This window comes from Bolinopsis microptera, chromosome 2, assembly GCF_026151205.1.
Source record: "Bolinopsis microptera isolate Bmic1 chromosome 2, MBARI_Bmic_1.0, whole genome shotgun sequence".
Lineage (NCBI taxonomy): Eukaryota > Metazoa > Ctenophora > Tentaculata > Lobata > Bolinopsidae > Bolinopsis > Bolinopsis microptera.
The window spans coordinates 14544432-14566413 of NC_087073.1; the positions used below are offsets into that span (position 1 = coordinate 14544432).

General features: G+C 40.3%; 2 protein-coding genes, 1 long non-coding RNA gene and 1 pseudogene across 5 annotated transcripts in view; all 4 read right to left on the reverse strand.

Annotated features, from left to right (window-relative positions):
• LOC134826226 (FYVE, RhoGEF and PH domain-containing protein 4-like) overlaps window positions 1-21982 on the reverse strand; it is a 434713-nt gene that overhangs the window by 198785 nt on the left and 213946 nt on the right. The gene's annotated exons all lie outside the window — the stretch shown is intronic.
• LOC134826370 (uncharacterized protein DDB_G0271670-like) lies at window positions 663-2488 on the reverse strand (annotated as a pseudogene).
• Window positions 3231-13228, reverse strand: LOC134811989 (leucine-rich repeat-containing protein 40-like). 3 transcript variants are annotated; one of them, XM_063819163.1, is made up of 10 exons: window positions 13093-13228; window positions 7137-7299; window positions 6939-7008; window positions 6501-6687; window positions 5856-6025; window positions 5372-5530; window positions 4992-5191; window positions 4488-4835; window positions 3953-4079; window positions 3231-3795 (listed from the first exon to the last, which is right to left on the reverse strand). In XM_063819163.1, exons 1-10 carry the CDS (start codon window positions 13208-13210, stop codon window positions 3586-3588), a joined length of 1752 nt encoding a protein of 583 aa, XP_063675233.1. In that variant the 5' UTR covers window positions 13211-13228; the 3' UTR covers window positions 3231-3585. The 3 variants fall into 3 exon arrangements, with proteins under 3 accessions (XP_063675233.1, XP_063675232.1, XP_063675234.1); XM_063819162.1 differs by lacking the exon at window positions 13093-13228 and adding an exon at window positions 8897-9657; XM_063819164.1 differs by lacking the exon at window positions 13093-13228 and adding an exon at window positions 8897-9653 and having other exon boundaries at window positions 7137-7823.
• On the reverse strand, window positions 13343-17063 carry LOC134811990 (uncharacterized). Its single transcript, XR_010159879.1, has 4 exons — window positions 16984-17063; window positions 16455-16520; window positions 15385-16022; window positions 13343-14515 (listed from the first exon to the last, which is right to left on the reverse strand). It is a non-coding gene; the product is annotated as an uncharacterized LOC134811990 (long non-coding RNA).

Sequence of the window (21982 nt, forward strand, 5' to 3'; positions counted from 1 at the left end):
ATCAATCTGACGAAAAACACTTTTATTTTGATTTGAACAGAGGTCCTTATTTTATTTCCTACTTGTGGGGCCAATATGTATTGAATACACTACTGCATGCAGCGCATGCAATTAATTTAATGGGGGGGGGGGGGGGGGGGGGGGGTGTCATGTCCGTCTATGTCCGCCTATGTCCTGTCCTTTTTGGATTCTATGAGACAACGGACGTGTTTTTCGGGACATTGGCGGACACGGACGGACATTGGCGGACTCGGACGGACATTGGCGGACTCGGACGGACATAGGCGGACCCGGACGGACATAGGCGGACTCGGACGGACATTGGTGGACATTAGCGGACATTGGTGGACATTAGCGGACAAACATTTTGAGAATTTTTCGCAACTTGTATTATAATCTTGTACAAAACAAACGACTTATTAATCACACTAAAGCTATTAATAGCTTTAACTTATTATATCAAATTATATAGGGACCCAGGAAAAGGCCCCAGGAGGAGGAGGAGGAGGAGGAGTAGGACTGGGGAGGAGGAGGACTGTTGAGGACTGATGAGGAGGACTGAGGACGAGGAGTAGGAGAAGGACTGAGGAGGGGAGGAGGAAGAGAACTGGGGAGGATCAGGAAGACCCAGGAGGAGGACCCAGGAGGAGGACCCAGGAGGACCCAGAGGAGGAGGAGGAGGACTCAGGATGATGACTCAGGAGGAGGAGGACTCAGGAGGAGGACTGAGGAGGACTGAGGAGGACTGAGGAGGACTGAGAAGGAGGAGTACTGAAGAGTACTGAAGAGTACTGAGGAGGATGGCTGAGGAGGATGGCTGAGGAGGATGGCTGAGGAGGATGGCTGAGGAGGATGACTGAGGAGGATGACTGAGGAGGATGACTGAGAGGGAGGAGGAGGATCAGGAAGACCCAGGAGGAGGAGGAGGAGGAGGACCCAGAAGGAGGACCTAGGAGGAGGAGGAGCTGAGGAGAACTGAGGAGGATGACTCAGGAGGAAGAGGACTCAGGAGGAGGACTCAGGAGGACTGAGAAGGAGGAGGACTGAGGAGGATGGCTGAGGAGGATGACCGAGAGGGAGGAGGAGGAGGAAGAGGAGGAAGAGGACTGAGGAGGAGGAGAAGGACCCAGAAGGAGGACCTAGGAGGAGGAGGAGGAGAACTGAGGAGGATGATTCAGGAGGAGGAGGACTCAGGAGGAGGACTCAGGAGGACTGAGAAGGAGGAGGACTGAGGAGGATGACTGAGGAGGATGACTGAGAGGGAGGAGGAGGATCAGGAAGACCCAGGAGGAGGAGGAGGAGGAGGACCCAGAAGGAGGACCTAGGAGGAGGAGGAGGAGAACTGAGGAGGATGACTCAGGAGGAGGAGGACTCAGGAGGATGACTCAGGAGGACTGAGAATGAGGAGGACTCAGGAGGATGGCTGAGGAGGATGACTGAGAGGGAAGAGGAGGAGGAAGAGGAGGAAGAGGACTGAGGAGGAGGAGAAGGACTGAGGAGGAGAAGGAGGACCCAGGAGGAGGAGGACCCAGGAGGAGGACCCAGGAAAAGGCCCCAGGAGGAAGAGGAGGACTGGGGAGGAGGATGACTGTTGAGGACTGATGTGGAGAACTGAGGACGAGGAGGAGGAGTAGGAGGAGGACTGAGGAGGGGAGGAGGAAGAGGACTGGGGAGGATCAGGAAGACCCAGGAGGAGGACCCAGGAGGAGGAGGAGGAGGACTCAGGAGGACTGAGGAGGAGGACTGACATGACTGAGAAGGAGGAGGACTGAGGAGTACTGAGGAGGATGGCTGAGGAGGATGGCTGAGGAGGATGACTGAGGAGGATGACTGAGAGGGAGGAGGAGGAGGACTCAGGAGGAGGACTCAGGAGGAAGAGGACTCAGGAGGAGGACTTAGGAGAAATGATAAGGAGGACTGAGGAGAACTGAGGAGGAGGAGGAGGAGGAGGAGGAGGACTGAATAGGAGGAGGAGAAGGAGGGGGACTGGGAGAGGACTGAGGAGTAGGAGGACTGATGAGAAGGATGAGGAGGAGGACTGAGGACCGAGGAGGAAGAGGAGGAGGATGAAGAGGAGGAGGAGGACCCAGGAGGAGGAGGACTGAGGAGGAGGACTGAGGAGGATGACTGAGAGGGAAGAGGAAGAGGAGGAGGAGGAGGAGGACTGAGGAGGACTGAGAAGGAGGAGGACTGAGGAGGAGGAGGAGGAGGAGGAGGACTGAATAGGAGGAGGAGGAGGGGGACTGGGGAGGACTGAGGAGGAGGATGGAGGACTGAAGAGAAGGATGAGGAGGAGGACTGAGGAGGACTGAGGACTGAGGAGGAAGAGGAGGAGGATGAAGAGGAGGAGGAGGACCCAGGAGGAGGACCCAGGAGGAGGACTCAGGAGGAGGAGGAGGACTGGGGAGGAGGAAGACTGTTGAGGACTGATGAGGAGGACTGAGGACGAGGAGGAGGAGTAGGAGGAGGACTGAGGAGGGGAGGAGGAAGAGGACTGAGGAAGATCAGGAAGACCCAGGAGGAGGAGGAGGAAGAGTAGGAGGAGGAAGCATCTAAATGTTATTTCCATTTTTGTCCGTTTTTGTCCATTTTTGTCCGTTTTTGTCCGCTAATGTCCGTCTATGTCCGCCAATGTCCGCCTATGTCCGTCTATGTCCGCCTATGTCCGTCTATGTCCGCCTATGTCCGCCTATGTCCGCCTATGTCCGCCTATGTCCTGTCCTTTTTGGATTCTATGAGACAAGCGGACATAGACGGACGTGACACCCCCCCCCCCTTTAATGCTCGTCGCGTGGATCAAAGTTTGCGCGCGCGGCAAAGTCTTCAAAAGTTCGAATAGGTCTTCGCGGCTGCGGCGGCTGCGGCGAATACCACAGAACATGTGACCAAACTTTATCTACATGGTGATCTAATACCACAGAACATGTGACCAAACTTTATCTACATGGTGATCTAATCCTTCCAGACACAACACGATTAACAATAAATAACGGTTCCTTGATCACCGCAAATGATATTCAACTTTGTATCCAGATTCAAATATAGGCGGACAACCCGACAACTGTCTCACTATAACAATAATAATAGAGCAGCGAATTTCCTGCATGGGTTGTAACCAGTCTAGTCTTAAATAATACATCAAATATCTTTTAGTTAACGGAAGCTCCATCATGGTTATACGAGTCGTTCCTAACGAATTGTAGCGCCATGAAACAAATCAAACTCAGTGATTAGAAATGGAATCAATAACCGAAATTAAATAGAACAGAAAGTCCACAAAAATTCCCGAAGAATAAAAATAAATGGTAGCATAAGTAATATAAAGAGATGGTTTTTGATGCAATGAAAGTTGCCTTATTAAAAAATAAATAACAACAAAATAACACAATTTACCTTCAATTAGCTAATCTAATTATTTCATAACCAACTAGTGAAACCACAAAATATTGAGATAACTTGATAACAATCCCTTGACAGCTTAAGGAATAAACTTAGTAACTTACATACAAAAGTATCTACATTTAAAATTAAAAACACGAAACTGTCATAGATCGGGGATCTCAAATATTCCATCCTTAACGTTCATCAAGATTGTGGGACCTTGTTTTTGAGCCAAGCAAGGACTTCGGCACTTCCCTTCGCTAGCACATCAGCGCGGGGAATCTTGAACCTGTTACCCAAGACAAGCAAAGTTCGGAGGTTAGGAATAAGAGACAACTCTGGTGGCAGTCTGCCAAGGTTGTTGTTCTCCAGATCTAAACAAACTAGGGATGTCATCGTCCTCAATTTAGCCGGCTGAAATGGGCATGATATAAAATATTTGATACTCAAGAAATTTGATTTTATCAATTTGTTAATCTGTTTCAAGTTTCAACACTTTTCTTTGAAATTGAATCAGAAATTAGCGTTTTTGAGTGTGAAATATATGTACCTAAAAAATAATGTCAATTACCTCGACAGACTTAATCTGATTGTTAGAGATGATAAGGTTACACACAGCAGGAAAACTATAGAGACACTCGGGAATCTCCTCAAACTTGTTTTGGCCCAGATTCAGGTCTTCTAGAGCTACAAGCGAACTGGAGAATAAAACATTAAATATGTTTTATAAATTCACATTATATATATGTTTTGTAATTATCTGTTACCTTTACTTATCGGCATCATGCAACTATAGAATGTTAACACGCTAATATTACACATTAAGTTATTAACACAAGGTTATCATGACGTGTTTGTTCACAGTTTCAGGCACTGCCAGATTGTAAAATATACACAGTTCGCTGTGTATAATGCTTAGATGTATAATGCTTGGTACATTATATTATGCATAGATTAATTGAAGTATTAATAAAAATTACAATGTATAAATGTATAATTTCGCTGCTCGCTCAAGTTACTCATCATTTGCTCTCACGACTAAGAAGCCAGGTCTAAATTAAACACTATAATACACTCAACTACAACTAAAAAAGCGCCCAACTAACCTGCATTCAGCAGGTAGCTCCTTGAGGTTGTTGTTAAGGAGGTTAAGTTTCCTCAGCTTCACCAGTTTCCCAATCTCAGGAGGCAGCTGATGTAAGTTATTAGACCCTAACTCCAGCTCCTGCAGACACCCCCTCAAGTTCACCACTTGTTCAGGTATCACAGTCAGACCACAGTGCTGCATTGATAACCTCACGATTCCGCACACAAGGGCTTGATCCCATAATTCGTCAGAAAAGGTTGTCTTTCTGTCTACTTCCAGGGTTTTTGTCTGCAGCATGATCTCGTCTGGTTGGATGTCTGGGATTGTGGGACCTGATACTTCCACATCCTCGGGGGATAACTTCAACCTGGGCAGTGTTCATGTTAGAATACATGGTAGAAAACATGATACAAAACATTTACTATTGATTTTATTTTTATAAATACCCTAAATGGAGTTACAACTAACCGTTACAAATACCAAGCCCATATTATTCAAAAGAAATAAACATCTGCGTTCTTACTGGAGGTACTCCTTGATAGCTACAGTTCCCTTGGCTATAATCTCCCTCCTGATGGCCCTCAGAGGGTTACCCTCAACCGCTAGAGAGTTGAGGTCGTCCATCAGAGCCAATTGTGGAGGCAAGTTGTTCAAGTCATTGTTACTCACATCCAGTCTCTTTAGTTTGGACATGGAGATAATACTTTCAGGCAGAACTGATATCTGGTGAATGGAGGTTAGAAATTTAGTGCTCAGTATCATTGTTACCAGAATACCTAAAGAATGGCCTTAAAAAGTAAGTTTACTTGCAGAATATTTGGTATATTTTGGTGATAGGTTATACAGAGCGACTGTACGCTTGTAAGGATACTATCTCACTATATAAGTATATAAGTTACTGACCTTGTTATCACTACAGTCAAGAACAGTGAGTGTATCTGCACAGGATACCACAAAGTCCAGGTTATTGATCAGGTTCTTACCCACTAGTATCTCACCCAACACAGGACAGTTTATAATGGGCTCTAGGAACTCTATCTTGTTGACTCGTACTGATAACACCTTGGTGGGTTTGATTATAAGTACTTGGCATTTTGTATTCTGTAGATAATGAATTTTGTATTTATATTTTTATTTATTTATATTTTCTTAATTTCAGCCCTCACTGAATGTATGATGGTTGGCTGCTCATTTATTTCCATCCACAAATACAAAATTCATTTGGGTATTTGTGTACTCATTTTAATGTGGACACGTTTATAAACGTTTCCACATTAAAATGAGTACACAAATACCCAGCAACAATAACTGACACACTCACTACTAATTGCACACTATATACATTATACATTGTATATTACATGTATACTGCTCTAATAGAACCTACCTTGAGCAGGGGGAGGTTACCAACTCGACAACTAGTTATAACGTTGTTAGTAGCAGTAACTGCAGTCAGACTCTGGTGGTTCTCCAGATGTAGTGTTGTTAGCTTGTTGTCGTCTACTACAAGGGACTGTAGACAGCAGGGGAGCTCTCCTAGTCCTGTCAACCTGTTCTCTGAGAGGAGAGTGTTGGGTTATAACATATTCTACATGTTATTCTACATATTCTACATATTCTACATATTCTACATATTCTACATATTCTACATATTTTACATTCCAGTGTACTAACTCAATCAAATATTTTTAGCAGCACAACTGTTTTTCAGAAAAATTAGAGAAGTTTCGATATTTATTGACTTGACAATGTAGTTATGACTTCAGTACGCAACAGTGTAACATCATGTCTTAAGTATTGGCTCTTGACGGATGACCTTAGCTTAGATTTACAGTGTTCTCATCTGTCAACAGAAGGCGGGCGGCTACATCCTTGAAGAGGTGTAACAACAAAGCATTCCAACAGGAAAACACCCAACCGGACTAATGTTAGCATCAGCTAACATCATTATATATAATACATACAGAACACGACTCAATGTTTAACACAGTGTGAGTACTATGTTTTAACATACCACAAATACCTCACATACCTCTCATATCTAGAGTCTGAAGCGCCCTAAGACCACTAATAGCAGGGGGCATGACCTCAAAGTTGTTGTTATTCAGAGAGATGTGCTGGAGAGCTTGACCCAGGGTGTTAGGTAGAGATGTTAACTTGTTGTGGGATAACTCTAGTCTAACTAACACTTCTAGTTGAGACAGCTCATCAGGAACACTCTGCGGAATTGGGGGTTGTTAGCGGCATTGTACATTATAGCGGGATATTTAGATTGTTATAACTTACAGCTCATGATAACTTACAGCTTATCTCATGTAATTTCGATTGGTGATTATCCCATTTATAGGCCTGATAACTTTCATGAACCGCGCCGGTCATCAAATGTCTACATTACGACTGTATTGATTACACAACGAAGTATAGAATTTCAGTAAGATGTAACGTGAACAGCACTTTTACTAGGATTCACCTCTATTTGGTTATCTCTCAAATCTAGCAGTGTTAGAGAATTGAGTCCTGCTATCGCTGGCGTTATCATACTGAAATTAGAGATTTAAAGTTTAATTTGTGGTCCTTTCAAAGGAATGCAGCAGCTAATCTGTAAAGTGTAAAGTGTAATCTGAAATATTACTGAAAAAAAAGTTTAAAATCGTAAGAAGTTAAAAACCTGATTTTGTTGCTGCAGAGATAAAGTTTAGCGATGGGTTCAGTTTCCCACCACTTCAGATCATCATCAGACCCCACTAGGTTCTGGAGCAATTCAGGATCGTTAAGTTTGTACACATCGTCTGGGATTACAGTCATCTCTCTGTTCTGTAGATTCAGGGTACCTGAGGAATGGGGAGTTGTAGAAAACTTGAACATGGTATAAGTTATATTGTATCCTACTTTAGACATGGGTAATATGTCTTGTGTATTAAAAGGTGGAACTCGGTATATTATATGGTAATATCATATGTCAGGTGAGATTGTAGCAAAATGTGCTTATACATGATACATGAGCACAGAGCAACGTAGACGTTTGTACAAGGAGATATGACCACTTAGCGTACAGCAACGACTACTTCCAGACAACAAAGAAAAAGTGAAACATGTTTTTTCGAAGGGAACCTCGTATATATATCATTAATTCATTACTTTAGGTGCTATAAACCACGATAAGATCCTATTGGATAGATACACGGAGATAAGGATGAAAATGATCATAGCAGCGGTTGAAGGGTTCACAGCAACGAGAGCTACGGACGAATAACAATCTGTAATGATGGTGGTAACCCCTACGTACGCCGGCCTATAGGTCTAAAGCACAACTTAACCGCAGTAAGGACAGCTGGATCCCTTTTATTAGTGCTACCTGGGAAATGTAAAGGATTTAAATGTGACAACACAGAATAAGATGGATGCAACGGTTTGAAGATTGTAGAGAGTTTTGAGACTAACAGGCTTAAGATTCGGATTTATGGTTTTAACAAACCCAGATGTTTACGTTGAAAGATTTTAGACGGAAGAGGTATTTACACTTATCATTCCAAAACAATAGAAGTGAAATTGAATGGTGCATATTATTATAATAAATAAAAACATCGGAATGTGCTTCATAAGCTATTATAATTATATTAAGGTCGAAGATGTTTCACTGTCCTCAAAGCAGACTCTCACCCATTTTTTCTTTGTCAAGTTCACTACAAATTTTAACGGCTTCTTGGTAAATGAGATTCTTATTCGCGGTGAGTTGATCCACCAACTCCTCATCTCTTATCCCCACTATTATCTGATCTCTCAGTCTCTCCTCCAAACTCCTACCAAAATTACAGTGCTGAGCTAGTTCTGTTAGGTCTTTGTGGAATTTACAGAATCTCTCATTCGGACCACGAAATCTTGAACAAAACTCGTAGCGACCCTTGATTGGATTGGTGGATCCATCAAAATGTTGGATAGCGAGATCCTTGAGTTCTTCGTAACTTGACTCTTTAACAGATACGGGAGCCGTCAGGTTTTTCAGTACTTCAAAACACTTTGAACCACAGTTCGACAGTAATACAGCTCTTCTCTTAGATGTTAGTCTTTCCAATTTAGCGGTATAATCAGGGTCGGACGGAAAGACCGAGGACAGGTCCAAATCTACGGACTCGAAGTAAAACTCCAGCCTCTCAGCATAGTCGGAGAAAGTGCCGCTAGAGTCAGGGTCGAATGGTTCAAGAGAGTCCATAACAAAGCAAGCTAATAACAATAGAGAAGTACACTTGTGTACACTTCTAACATCACGTTACTCACCGCCTCACACAGGAAAAGAACATAATTGAATTCGCTCATAACTTACCCAACTAAGCTGAGCCGGTGCCCAATCAGTTAATTTAAAGGCAAAAATTTGATTCGTGGCAATTAACGAGTTAACAAGACGTGGATGTAGCAGGGCGCAGCACTTACCTTTCTCAGGTATTAGAAGATCACTCTGGAAGGGTTCGGAAGAGTTGGTGATGTTGAGGACAGACTCGTACCCTCCACCCTCCTCGTACACACCAGCCCCCTCTGGGCTGCTTTCTGGGACAGACATCATTGTTTCCAGCCTGCTACCGTTCTGCAAACTCTTGTTCAACTCCGCAAATTGCGCTGTCATCGATTCTCGCAACACGTCTATTGATTTCACCCGGTCGTTCGCGTCCTTCAGTTTGAACTCCAGATCAATGACAATATCCTTCAGTCGGATGTTTTCCTCAAATAGCCGCTGATTATCACTGACCTTCTGCGACAGTCCCATAACACACTGTGATAGAGTGAAGATCTGATTAGACAGTGTCTCTAGAGACACAACTTGACCGGATGCAGTAGGTAGTGGTATCTGGGGAGGCAGTTGAGAGTACATTCCTGGCGGGTACATGAAGTGTCCCCCAGCCCCAGTGAAGGAGGGGACTGGTCAGGATGCTGCCCGAGATGGCAGCTGAAGGAGCAAGCGTTGTGCTGATGGAGTGGACAGGACTGCTGGACGCAACCGGTACTGAGGGCTGAGGAAAGGTGGGTGTCTTGGGCGTAGTGGGCTGATACGGTTCCGAGTCTGGATCCGCTCCACCCTCCATCAGATAAGCGTGGTTAGTGTCGTCAAGGAGTGACGGTACGACAAGACACGGCAGGAAACTCCGACTAACTAAACCAGACTGAGAGCGATGAGTTGTCTTGTAGTCGAGCTAAAGAGGGTACAGTATAACTAATCACATGAGGGATTCTAATAATTATGTATTAAACGTGGTATTATGTTACCGTTATTTTAAGTTAAACTCAGTGAACAGTGGAGTATACAATGTACTGTGTAAGTAAGGGGTTAACAGGTCGTAAGTGGGCAGACTAACACTGACAACTAGTTCAACACACAGCACTTGTAAACAAGGATAACAAGGAGCTAGGAACTTGTAAACAAACACAAACTACCTTCAACCGAGCACTCTACTCAAAGCGGAAAATAAGACTAAAGAGTAAACTAAATCTACTAAATACAGCGTACTAAGCGCATGTTAACAAAGACTACAATCCGAGCAGCACGCAACGAGAGGAAGAGAGAGAGAGAGAGAGAGAGAGAGAGAGAGAGAGAGAGAGAGAGAGAGAGAGAGAGAGAGAGAGAGAGAGAGAGAGAGAGAGAGAGAGAGAGAGAGAGAGAGAGAGAGAGAGAGAGAGAGAGAGAGAGAGAGAGAGAGAGAGAGGAAGAGAGACAACTAATGTTATACCAGTAGTGAGTACACTTAGCTCTCCAAGTAACCGCTGCCTAAACTACTTACCTGAACTACAAGCCACTATAATACTACAAGCTAATGTGAGATCTACCAATTCAATAGCAGCTCGGCAGATCTAGTAGATCTAGTGAAGAAGTAGCCTCCAGGAAGCTATTGGCTGTTGGGAGAGCACTTAAAAGCAAACCATCGTCCATGAAGCTCAGTTACTAATACCTTGTATAATGTATCAGAGACTGAGTAACAGTCAGCACAGCGATTTAGCATACACTCCGGAGTGAAATTTAACCGAACTGAGCTGGCTAATTCTAAAAATGAGTAGGAGACAACAGCATATTTTGTAACAGCCAGTTAGGCATTAAGAAATAAAACAATTGTGGCGGTTACCAAGGAGCTAGGAGCTAGGAAACAAAACGAGAGCTAATACCTAGGTGCTAAGAAACACCATTAGGGCTACTATGAAAGAGCTGACAAATAAAACTAGAGCTAATACCTAGAAGCTAGGAAAAAAACTAGAGACGCTACCAAGGAGCTAGGAAACAAAACTAGAGACACTATCAAGGAGCTAGGAAACAAAACTAGAGCTGCTACCAATGAGCTAGGAAACAAAACTAGAGCTGCTACCAATGAGCTAGGAAACAAAACTAGAGCTAATACCAAGGAGCTAGGATAAAAAACTAGAGCTAATACCAATGAGCTAGGATAAAAACTAGAAACGCTACCAATGAGCTAGGAAACAAAACTAGAGCTAATACCAAGGAGCTAGGAAACAAAATTAGAGCTAATACCAAGGAGCTAGGATAAAAAACTAGAAACGCTACCAAGGAGCATCACACAAAACACAAACTGTACAGAGAAAGATCCGGCGACATGTCCACCTTTAGGTGGCACATCAAATTACATGTATCATGTTGGTCCAATAATGTAATCATTAACTTCTCGCTATTATCTCACGTGGTTCCCTACTCTAGCTGTCATTGGTCGGGACACTGCATGCTCATTCGATAGCCTGACCTTTATAGGAACCTACAGAAATACTGTGTAGGGAGTCGGGCTCTAAGTTGACTAATTTGGTAAATTAATCACTTTATAATTGGAATAAAGAGACAATTTGAATGGGAGACACTTTGAAATATACAGCGCATGGTATTTAAATTTAGGCTTGGGGTCATCTATTCAGCAAGCAGCATAATTTTGGAAATTGTGAATTTATTGACCGTTTATTTCTTGAACTTCCAGGTGATAAATATATATTAACCATGATTACTTATCATTAAAAGTAGACCACAGTGCAAGAAAGTGTGTGGGAAGCGTGAAGTGAACAGCACTGAACCTAATTAGCTGACTGTAGTATCACTACAATAAGACCCTTAGATAAAATCAGATTCGGAAAGAATTTTGAACTGATTGATCTGTCTGGTGCCAATAAACATGTCATATGGAAAAGACTCTGAAGTATAATGATTTGCTAATCTCAGAGTTCGATTATATGATTTATACAATTCCATGTGAAACGGAATTGTGACTTAAACCATAATATATAATGTCCATCAAGTTCACAATTCCCATGCGGACTAAACACGTTTTGAAAACAAGCTCGAATACTGAAGTTAAAATTGGAGCCAAAGTGTGATAGAACTAATCAATAAAGCAATAATGACAAATTGACAATTTTATAGGTGATAGCGTCTATTTTGGGGACATTTTAGTTCTTTAAATACACGTAACGACGCGAAATCCCGCACACAAATTGACAAAATTAAAAACACGAGCGCTACTGCCAGAAACTTGTTGAACAAATTGCAAATTACAAATGACAATATGTTTAGTTTACCAATATTGTACAGAATATTCAACGTTACAAGCATTATTAAACGTGCATGTGAGCAGCAACACACTGTAGACTACTACAGGGACACAATATCAGCTGCAAAGCTTTACTAGTCCACTGTGTTTAATCAGTGTACTTGAAAACAATGTCCAACTCAGCTCGAGCTTATTTCACGTTGCGACAGAACGAACTAAAACTACAGCTCTACAATATTAAATATCTATCACTACAACACTACTCTAGTAGCAGGGAGTACTACTACTAGAGTACACGGGGTCAGCCCAACAAGTAAACGACATTTCTAACAGCACAAATCGAACGAAGAGCGACCGAACTAACATCCAGGACACTGTCTTAGCACGTATAAATATAATATACAAGCTCGGTAACACACGGCAGTTGTATACACACAGTACACTGTACACGCCGCTACCGGACTCCATGCACTTGTAAGGGGTAACTCAGCAGTTGACAGCTATCAGCTTTACAGCCTCCACTCTCTCCGCTTCCAGCTCTTCAACGTGCTCATCTTTACTTGATGAGATCATTTAGATCTAATGTGACCATATTGTTATGTCGTGCAGTGAGAAAAATTCAAGATTATTTTACAGTTTATCGTGAGATAATTTGGTTCTGTCCAGTTCGAAAGATTCCCATGTTGAGGCTACATGTAGTTAAGATAGTAAGATAATAGTATTAAGAGATCCTATCAACACTACAGCAGACAGGGTGTGAAGTTTGGTGACAGGTTTTGGGAAATAGTCTAACTTTAGCGATGATGTTCAACAGGATTTAATGTTGTATTACAACTGAATCTTCGACCTACACTAGTGAAAACTCATATCAGACCTAAGCATAGAAATATGTCGCTTCATACAGCTCGGATGGTTCCAAGCCCACAGAACTTACCATATACAGCTGATTTATAGCTTTAACACAAACTATAGAGATACAAATTGAATTATCATACTGTGATCGTAAAGTTAATAAACTTAAGTAACCTTTAAGTTACCTCTAAATAAACTCTAAGTAACCTTTAAGTTACCTCTAAATAAACTCTAAGTCACACTTACCACTCCTTAGAGCGTTCATGAGCAGCTTCTTTGACACTTCGTTACCAGACTCCGCTGCTGCTTTGGCCTTGTTGTGGTGACCAAAGGGCCGACCCCGCGCCCCTCCTTTACGTGACATGGGGCCTATAATTAATGATTTATAAAGGAGGAGGAATATGAGGCGGACTTTAATATGTAATTTGTCGAATTTTAGACATTTTTCATTGTCAGATCAATGTTTTGTTTAATATTGACAAAAAATACAAATTTTCTGGAGAATAGTATCATTAATAATATGATATCAAACTATCAAAGATCTTCATAATAGTAACATACAGAATCTGATTAAAAACACATCTGAAGATAAAACTATCTGCGAATTGACCGTTTGTTGTGATTTAATGAATTAAAATTGATAAAAGATAAAATAAAAGATAAAAGATAAAAGATAAAATAAAAGATATAATAGAAGTATTTAACAGCAAATAAAAATTTATAATCGCAGCTAAGATACCATAAATTGTATTTATAATATTACAAAAATAAAGACAGTCACCTCAAATTTATCGTCGACAAATATTTTTTCTTAATTAATCGGTAAATTATTTATAAGCTGGCTAATTTTCTGTGTAGCCGTAGAACCCATTTAAGATCCTCATTCGTAGCAACCTCCTGGAGTATGTCAAAAAGCTGCTCGATCAACTGAGGATTTCTCTTCGAACAATGTGAGAGGTCACAGTTCTGCAGTAGATATTTAAAGTTTGGTGAAATCACTGCTCCTTCCAGACCTAATCGAACCAGGAGCTTTTCTCTTACATGCTGAACTATTAGCTCTACATCGTCTCCAACAAGTTTAATAACCATGTCAAGTTGATGACAGGGTACTTTTTCTAAATCATTATCGATCAAATATCGTGTTACAAATTCCTGTTTGGTTCCAGTACCCTTAATTTTATTGAGAGCTTCATCCATAAAGTTCTCTTGCTTTAGCTTAGAGAGAACGAAAGCAGCCTCATCAAATAAAAAGCAGAGATCTGTATATGATAGCTGATTGCCTGGCTTAGTATCAGTAAAACTGAAATCGCGAAAAATTGCAAAGCAGCTACTTTGCAACCAATCCACTTTAAAGGCATGAACAATTTTGTTGAGATCTCTAAAAATGCCTTTAGTGATTGATGGTAAACTGCCTGTGTAAGCAGCTTCCACGAAACACTGCACAGATTGCTCACTGAACTCCTCCATATCAATAATCGTAAGTTCCAGGGTTGTAGTCATGCGATGAATTACAGGGCTGTTCAAAGCCATTATTGCTGAGTTTGCCTGCACCACTGCTCCCTCTTGGGTATGTAGTTCTATGTTGTTGTGCGTCTTTGAGTAAAGCAGTTCTATTCCAAAGTTCATTGGTCCAGTAATTTGTTTAACCTTAGCTCTTTCTGCAAAACAACTGAAACAAGATGACTTAAATCAAGGTAAATTACTCTTGCAACTCTACTATTATTTTCTTGATACTGAACGAGTAAATATTAAATTTGAAATTAATAAAATTAATGGGAAAATGGGCGATTAGGTTTGGCCTCTATACGGCCTCTATAGTCTATACGCAGAATAATCAGGGGGCCGGGGGGGGGGGGGGGGGGGGGGGGGGGGGGGGGGGGGGGGGGGGGGGGGTGGGGGGGGGGGGGGGGGGGGGTGGTGTGGGTTGGGGGGGGGGGGGGCAATCGCCAAAATCGTTAATGAATGCTTCATACCTTGTTTTGCTTGTCATAAGAATTAACACTCTGTTTTCTGCGTTAATTGTCGTAATTACCAACTCGGCCTTCGGCCTCGTTGGTGATGCGACAAAATTAACGCGGCTGTATTGCGGTAAACTGCAAGCGGTTATTTGTTGAGTGGTAACTTGCTTAGTGGCCATATAATGACCATACATATGTACATACATGTATAATGGCTATATGATGTTATTTTTAGGTGGCCGTATTATAAAGGCCGTATAAAGGCCATATAGAGGCCGTATTATAGTGGCCGTATAGTGGCCGTATAGAGGCCGTATAAAGGCCGTATAGAGGCCGTATAGTGGCCGTATAAAGGCCATATAGAGGCCGTATAAAGGCCGTATAGTGGCCCATTTTCCCAAATTAATGAAATTTATGGTATTAGTGTACAGACATCTAAATTACGATATAATCAGGCATGATTAAACCAGCGTGGCTATAACTCAAAATAAACCCATACACCTTAAATATAGCCAGTTCCGACCCAAAATAAGGTCGTCCTTCATCAATGAGTAATTGAGAAACTTTCATAATAACATACCAGTTGCAGTTGACTGAGAGGAGGAAGCTTCTGGATTGACTTGAATATCCTTCTGTCTGGTGCCCATTAATTGTGAATCAGGGAAGATGAAGGAAGATGCACAAGGAAGATGCAAAGGACTTTGCAGGTCACCCTTTTTTTGCTGTTGAGGATTTTGTTGTCCCAGAAATCTAAAATGTGTAGATTCATTTACCATGTTATTTAAATGAAATTGCTGTTGAGGATTTTGTTGTCCCAGAACTCCAGAATGGTTAGGTTCATTTACCGTGCTAATTGAATGAACTTGCTGTTGAGGATTTTGTTGTCCCAGAACTCCAGAATGGTTAGGTTCATTTACCGTGTTAATTGAATGAACTTGCTGTTGAGGATTTTGTTGTCTCAGAACTCGAAAATGGTTAGGTTCATTTACCGTGCTAATTGAATGAACTTGATGTTGAGGATTTTGTTGTCCCAGAACTCCAAAATGGTTAGGTTCATTTACCGTTCTAATTGAATGAACTTGCTGTTGAGGATTTTGTTGTCCCAGATCTCCAGAATGGTTATGTACTACCATAGCATTTAAAAATTCAAGTTTTTTACGATGTTCTTGTTCCCAAGCTAGATCGTCTCCCCAGAGCTGTTCAGACTGAGCTAGGGAACTAAAATATTACTGTTAAAATGTATACTGGTTAGAAATTTGCTTTCAGGTTTAAATAATACAGTAGAACCTCCAATCTCTATATACTGTCTCTCTATACCAGGTACCACAATACACCGGATCTCTCATATTCTTCACAATTGTACCTACATACAAGGCTCCTAATATGGGGTATATTAAACAAGTTTGAAATGTTATTTGGGAGGGTATATACTACTGTATATTATAGGGATCATGATAATATGAACTTATCTATACCACGTTTTTTCTAACTATACTGCTTTGTGCACTTTTTGTTTACACTGAAGGGCCGGTATAGAGAAGTTCTCTTTTAATTGATTTTGAGTATTAAGTATGACAATTAAGGTCACAATAATCTCTAAGATACAGGATACATCCAAGATGTATGTGGATCTAACTTTTTAATAGGTACCTGAAGTTGGTTGATTCATTTCTAGCTGTGTTCTGGTTGCCTCTTAAAATCTTGCCTTTGTGTCTTCTGTGGTGAGAATTTTTATCATTATCAATATTGCATGTATTGGAATGTAATACAATGCTATGGGGAAAATTTGTTCACATGTTGTGCAAGCTACTCTAGAGAGGAGGGAGTTTAGGGATGTTTACATTAGAGTGTAATTTCACACAATAGCTAACATAATGCTAAATAGCTTCTCAATGCCCATGCCCAATCGACCAAAAGCTGAGGAATAAATGGGCATGGAATCAGAGACGGAATCATATCCCCCCCCCCCCCCCTGTTGTAGGATTATAGGCAGCCTGCAAAACATTTTAAACACCATTAATTCATATACTTAAATCATTGAATATTCATTTATGTTGCATAATTTCATAATTGAATTGAATTGAATTGCAATGTTACTCAATGTAATTACCCAATGTGTATTGAAGAGAAAAAATATTATTATCACAATCCTATTAGAGCAGCAGACTCTTAAACATACCTCATTGTGGAATTCAGAGTCGTATTCTGGAACTGATTGACATAATGGAACACATCTATCACTTGTTCATGTGCTAACCCATGAAAGGATAAGATATTTAAAACTGTTTAATGAAAATCTATACTTCCTTTCAGATACATTATTTCATCTAATTTAATTTATTATTCAAGTACATCGCAACCATATCACTGCTCAGAGACAATAGCAAATAGACAATTGAACCAAAAAGCTTATCCATTGTTACTGTCACCAAGATGTAACTAGGTCGAACGGAAAAAATTAGGTCTCACGCAGGAATTAGGTCTCAAGCAGGCGCGGCTTTCAAGTTATTTGAACTAGACTGTATAACTATTTTCCTAATATCTCCTAATATAACTTTGATCGAACAAGCCTAAATTCATGATGCACTATAAACTTGATTTGAGACAGAAATTTTAGACAATTTATCTGCTTACGTGTAATTTCAAACTCTTATCAGTTACCATGTCTTTTATCTAATTTTTATCAGCAGATTTATAAATCTGCTGTTCATTTGTAGTTATTACCTTGCTAGTTATGAGTAAATTTTTGCCTTCCATCATTTGAGTGCAGCTTTCAGTTTCAAAATTTTCAGTTTATTCAGATTTTTCGTTTTCGATATTGCAAATTTTTAATAAATCATGTTCAGATTATGGTGATAATGGATGTAAAGGTACTTCAACCGAATTAACAATCCAACCGTGTGTATGACGTGTCCCAGTAGCCAATCATAATATATATATATATATATATTATATTATCAGCAACAATTTAATCATCACGATTCCCCCGATGTCTAAACTGGACAACTTAGCTGTCAGATCAGTGAGGGCATCGTGTCAATTGAGATACTTACAGACTACGAGAGACAATGGTAATATCCCCAGAGGAATTGCTACTCAGATCAATTTTAAGTGTGCAGTTAAAGACCCATTTTATGTAGATTCATGTAATGCCCTCAACCAACGTCAGAAATCTAGAAACTTTACTCTAAGCCCAGTGACACCCACTGCTATCTCATCCCCACCTCATGTCATAGGAGCCATGTTCTCAAAAACATACCCTATGGTGTGGCAAGGCGAGTGAGGCAGAACAATAGTGAAGACACTAATTTCTTAGAGCAAAGGGAGGTATATACTGGTTACCTTGTAGCCCGTGGTTACCATTCTAGTATTGTAGACGATGCTTTCAACAAATTTAGTGATATAACCAATAGGAAAAACTTGTATGCCCCTAAAAATAAGGATGAGACGACTACTTGTCTAATACCCATGGTGATGGATCAGAATCCAGCACTTCCCAACATGGGGAGCATTATTCACAAGTATAAGCACCTTCTTAATCTCGATCCAGCCTTGAAGAAGCTAGTACGTGCTGACAGTGTATTTGTAAGTCACCGAAAGAATCAAACTATCGGTGGCATGCTTGTACACAATAAGTATCGTGCTAGTGGAACTGTAAGCAGTGATAGAGATGGAGAAGCCACTGCTAGTCAATTTCTTGAACCAGACGCTGCAATATTGCCGGCTGTTCGGGAGGCTGACAACGCAGGGTGCCATGCCTGTGGAAAATGCTATGTTTGTAAGCAAAGTTTCCTGTCCCCTTGTTCCAAATTTAGTAGTCACCATTCCAAACAAGTTTTCCCTATTACTAAATATATAACTTGTCAGAGTAATAACCTTATTTATTTAATGGAGTGTAGAACTTGTAAACAGTCGTATGTAGGATATACTAATTCTAATCTCCCTAAGAGATTTTCTAATCATAAGAGCCACATTAAGAAAGGTATCAGGAGTTGTAAGTTAGTAAACCACTTTTTAGATATTGATCATGATTTAGATTTTAGTTCAGTAGCCTTATATAACTCTTCACTTAGTACGCACCTTTCTGTTATTATAGTGGACGCTCTAGAATTTAAACCTGAAATAAGTCAAGCAGATAGGGAAAAGGCCATGGAAGCTAGAGAGGGGTTCTACCAGACCCAATTGAAAACCCTTGTGCGTTATGGGGGTATAAACACCCTCGATAGTAACCACATCCTTTTTAAATCCGCTGGAGCTTAGTGTTTAGTTTATTTATTTTATTTAACATGATCTTAGCCTATAAACCCGTGTTTAGTTTACAATATTGCTATCAGAGACGTGTTATATTCATAACTATTTATATATATATTTATATTTTTTACTTTACTAAAATACTTTGTTTTACTATATATTTTTACTGTTTGATTCAGAGAAATCTAGCTTTTTCCGAGATACTAATCTTTAATAGATTAGATAAAATGTACACAGCCATTCTTTTCGTTTGATTATTACTCAGTATATTTTAGTTTTGTACCGTTTTAAGTCACATAGTTTTGTACGTCTTCCTAAGACTTGTTTTCCTTTCCTAGTTTGTAAGTTATTTTAAAGATTTGTGAATATTCCAGTTGCTTTTAGAACAATTTTATTTCAGATAACGATGTTTAATAAAATGATGCAAAGACTTATTTCGAAGATTTAATCAACACCGACTTTTAATGTGTAGGAGTACAGCAACAAAATATATATATATATATATAACTTGGAGCTACAAGGCCTTAGGCCAAGGGTAATTTTTGATTGTTAAGGGAATTTTTTGAATTCTTAAAGGGTTGATTTTATAAATGGTCATTACTATATTATGTGTATATTGTTTGAATAATTTGTATTGCTTTTACAAGGTATCAGAATTAATATATGCATTAATATACTTCACGTCATATATGCCTCTCTCATGCACACGAAGGCCGGCCGGCGCGCGCGATCAAAAGGGGTTGCAGCGCGTGTGTTAAGCCATGCATAAGCAATTTGGGGGGGGGTGTAACCCAAAAAAACCCAAAAAACCCAATCCCAGTATTACCTTTTTCAGGGTAGGAGTTGGGTTTTTTTGGTTTTTTTACAAATTTTTCATTTGAAGGAAATAAAATCATGTAAGCACCTAGCAAAACAATTATCAGTACAACATCACTGTTGTGGTTCATCACTACAACATCACAATAGATATAATCGCTTAAATATCACCCAAAAGCAGTATTTTATTCACTGATGTGCTCAGAAGAAGTTGGCCATCCAGATATGATATCAGCCATATGTAATGCTCACTTCGATGGCCATGGCAAATTGAGTTAGTAGGGACGCAACTCACTGATGACCCCAACCCTGACCGCAACTGGTACGAGAGGAATAAAGCCTTTCTTCTCACCTTCACGATCTCTGTTTCCGTTTTCCTGATCATCCGCTTAACGAGAAACCATGCTCTATTTCCAACTGAAAGAATCTTGCAGTTACCATTGCATCAGCTGCATGATCACATGTGATATTAAGTGATATCTTCGCTTGTTTATGGCCCTGGAGTTGCTCAAATCTTGACTGGGATGGCATTCGATCTCGCCCTCCATTGAGGCAAACCTCAACAGCCGTATCATGATGCAGAGCATCACCATACACAGTTACTATTTTCGCCCATTCCTCTGATGAGTCAGTATCCTCCACTCTCTTCTTCATCATCTGTTTCCGCTTCGTCACTCTCTGCTCCGTCTAAATCTATCTTCTCCTACATTTTTTGAGCAATCACACTGAAACTTTCAGGATATGTTCTAAGGACCATTTAAAAGAGATTGTCGGGCCAGAATTTTGAGATAGGCCTTAGAACATTTTTTATTCGATTTTGAAAATCTTGGACCTCGTTTTTTTGACGATTTTTTCAGGTCCATGATTTTTAAAATTGAATAAACAAATTTCTAAGGCCTATCTCAAAATTCTGGCCCAAAAATCTCTTCTAAATGGTCCTTAGAACATATCCTGAAAGTTTCAGGGTGATCGCTCAAAAAATGTAGGAGAAGATAGATTTTTAGACTTGATTTTCAGGGCGCGCGATTGAAAATCGCTCGCGCAATACAATTACACATAAGCGCTGACCTTTGACCGGCAATAATTTCGGCTAGGAACAATATTTTTCCATGGGATCAAAAACAGCTGATAGACATCACTCCACTCCACACTCTATCAGAAACAACTATAAAGTCAATTTCGAGAGAATTTTGATGAAGACCCCCCCGGCCCCCTTAATGGAAAGCCCAGGCTCACTGTCATCACATGCTACACTGCCGTTTTCTCAGAAAAGGCAGTAAGTCCAAATTTTCGAAATATGACAATATTGGTATCAAAATTTTCAGTAGGAAATTCTCTACAACATTAGCTACATATTAATGTATAGAAACATTGTTGCATGCAATTCCTAAGGAAGTAAGTCCCAGTTGAGAAACATTATGTTCGGTTTTGGCCAATTATTTTCTGAGAGAAGGACGTAAGTCCGGACTTACTGCCTTTTCTGAGAAAATCTTGAAAATTTTCTGAGATAAGGAAGTAATTCCGTGGACTTACTGCCTTTTCTGGGATAAATTATCTGTGATAGGAAGAAGTAGCTGGACTTACTTCCTATAAAAGCATGCTAAAAACGGAATTTTAGAAAGCGATTTCCCAAAAATAACATAACTTTACTGCACATTTCAACCTTACGTAAGTGATCAAAATTTTCATTTAGGCCTCAAAAAAAATTGGTGGCCGATTTTCAAAAACGTCGGATGTATTTTAGTCGCAAAACATAAATATTGGAGCAGTTATTGAGCTGTTATAATCGCAGAGAATGTTTAGTTTAGGTATTTCTTTTAGATCAAGTTCATTTTCATCAAAATATCGATAAGATATCATTTAATGCACTGAAATCGTTCAAAATTGGCGAGTTTGCCTAAATAAGGGCATACTATTATTCAAAAACATTTATTATATGATATGGAGCAATTTAGATTTACCTAATTGTTTATATTTTACAATATAATCCAAAATACATAGATCCCAACCTCAAAAATTTAGTAAAAAGCTTGGACTTACTTCTTTCTCAGAAAAATATTGAACAGAGATTTTTCTCAGAAAAGGAAGTAAGTCCACGTTTTCTCAGAAAA

Bases quoted from the DNA above. Each gene is read 5' to 3' on its own strand.
- LOC134811989 (XM_063819162.1), bottom strand. From the start codon at position 9,347: ATGTACCCGCCAGGAATGTACTCTCAACTGCCTCCCCAGATACCACTA. The intron at 7,009-7,136 runs GTTTTTAACTTC...CTCTAATTTCAG, and splicing joins CTCTGCAGCAACAAAATCAG to TATGATAACGCCAGCGATAG. The intron at 4,836-4,991 runs GTAAGAACGCAG...AACACTGCCCAG, and splicing joins GCTATCAAGGAGTACCTCCA to GTTGAAGTTATCCCCCGAGG.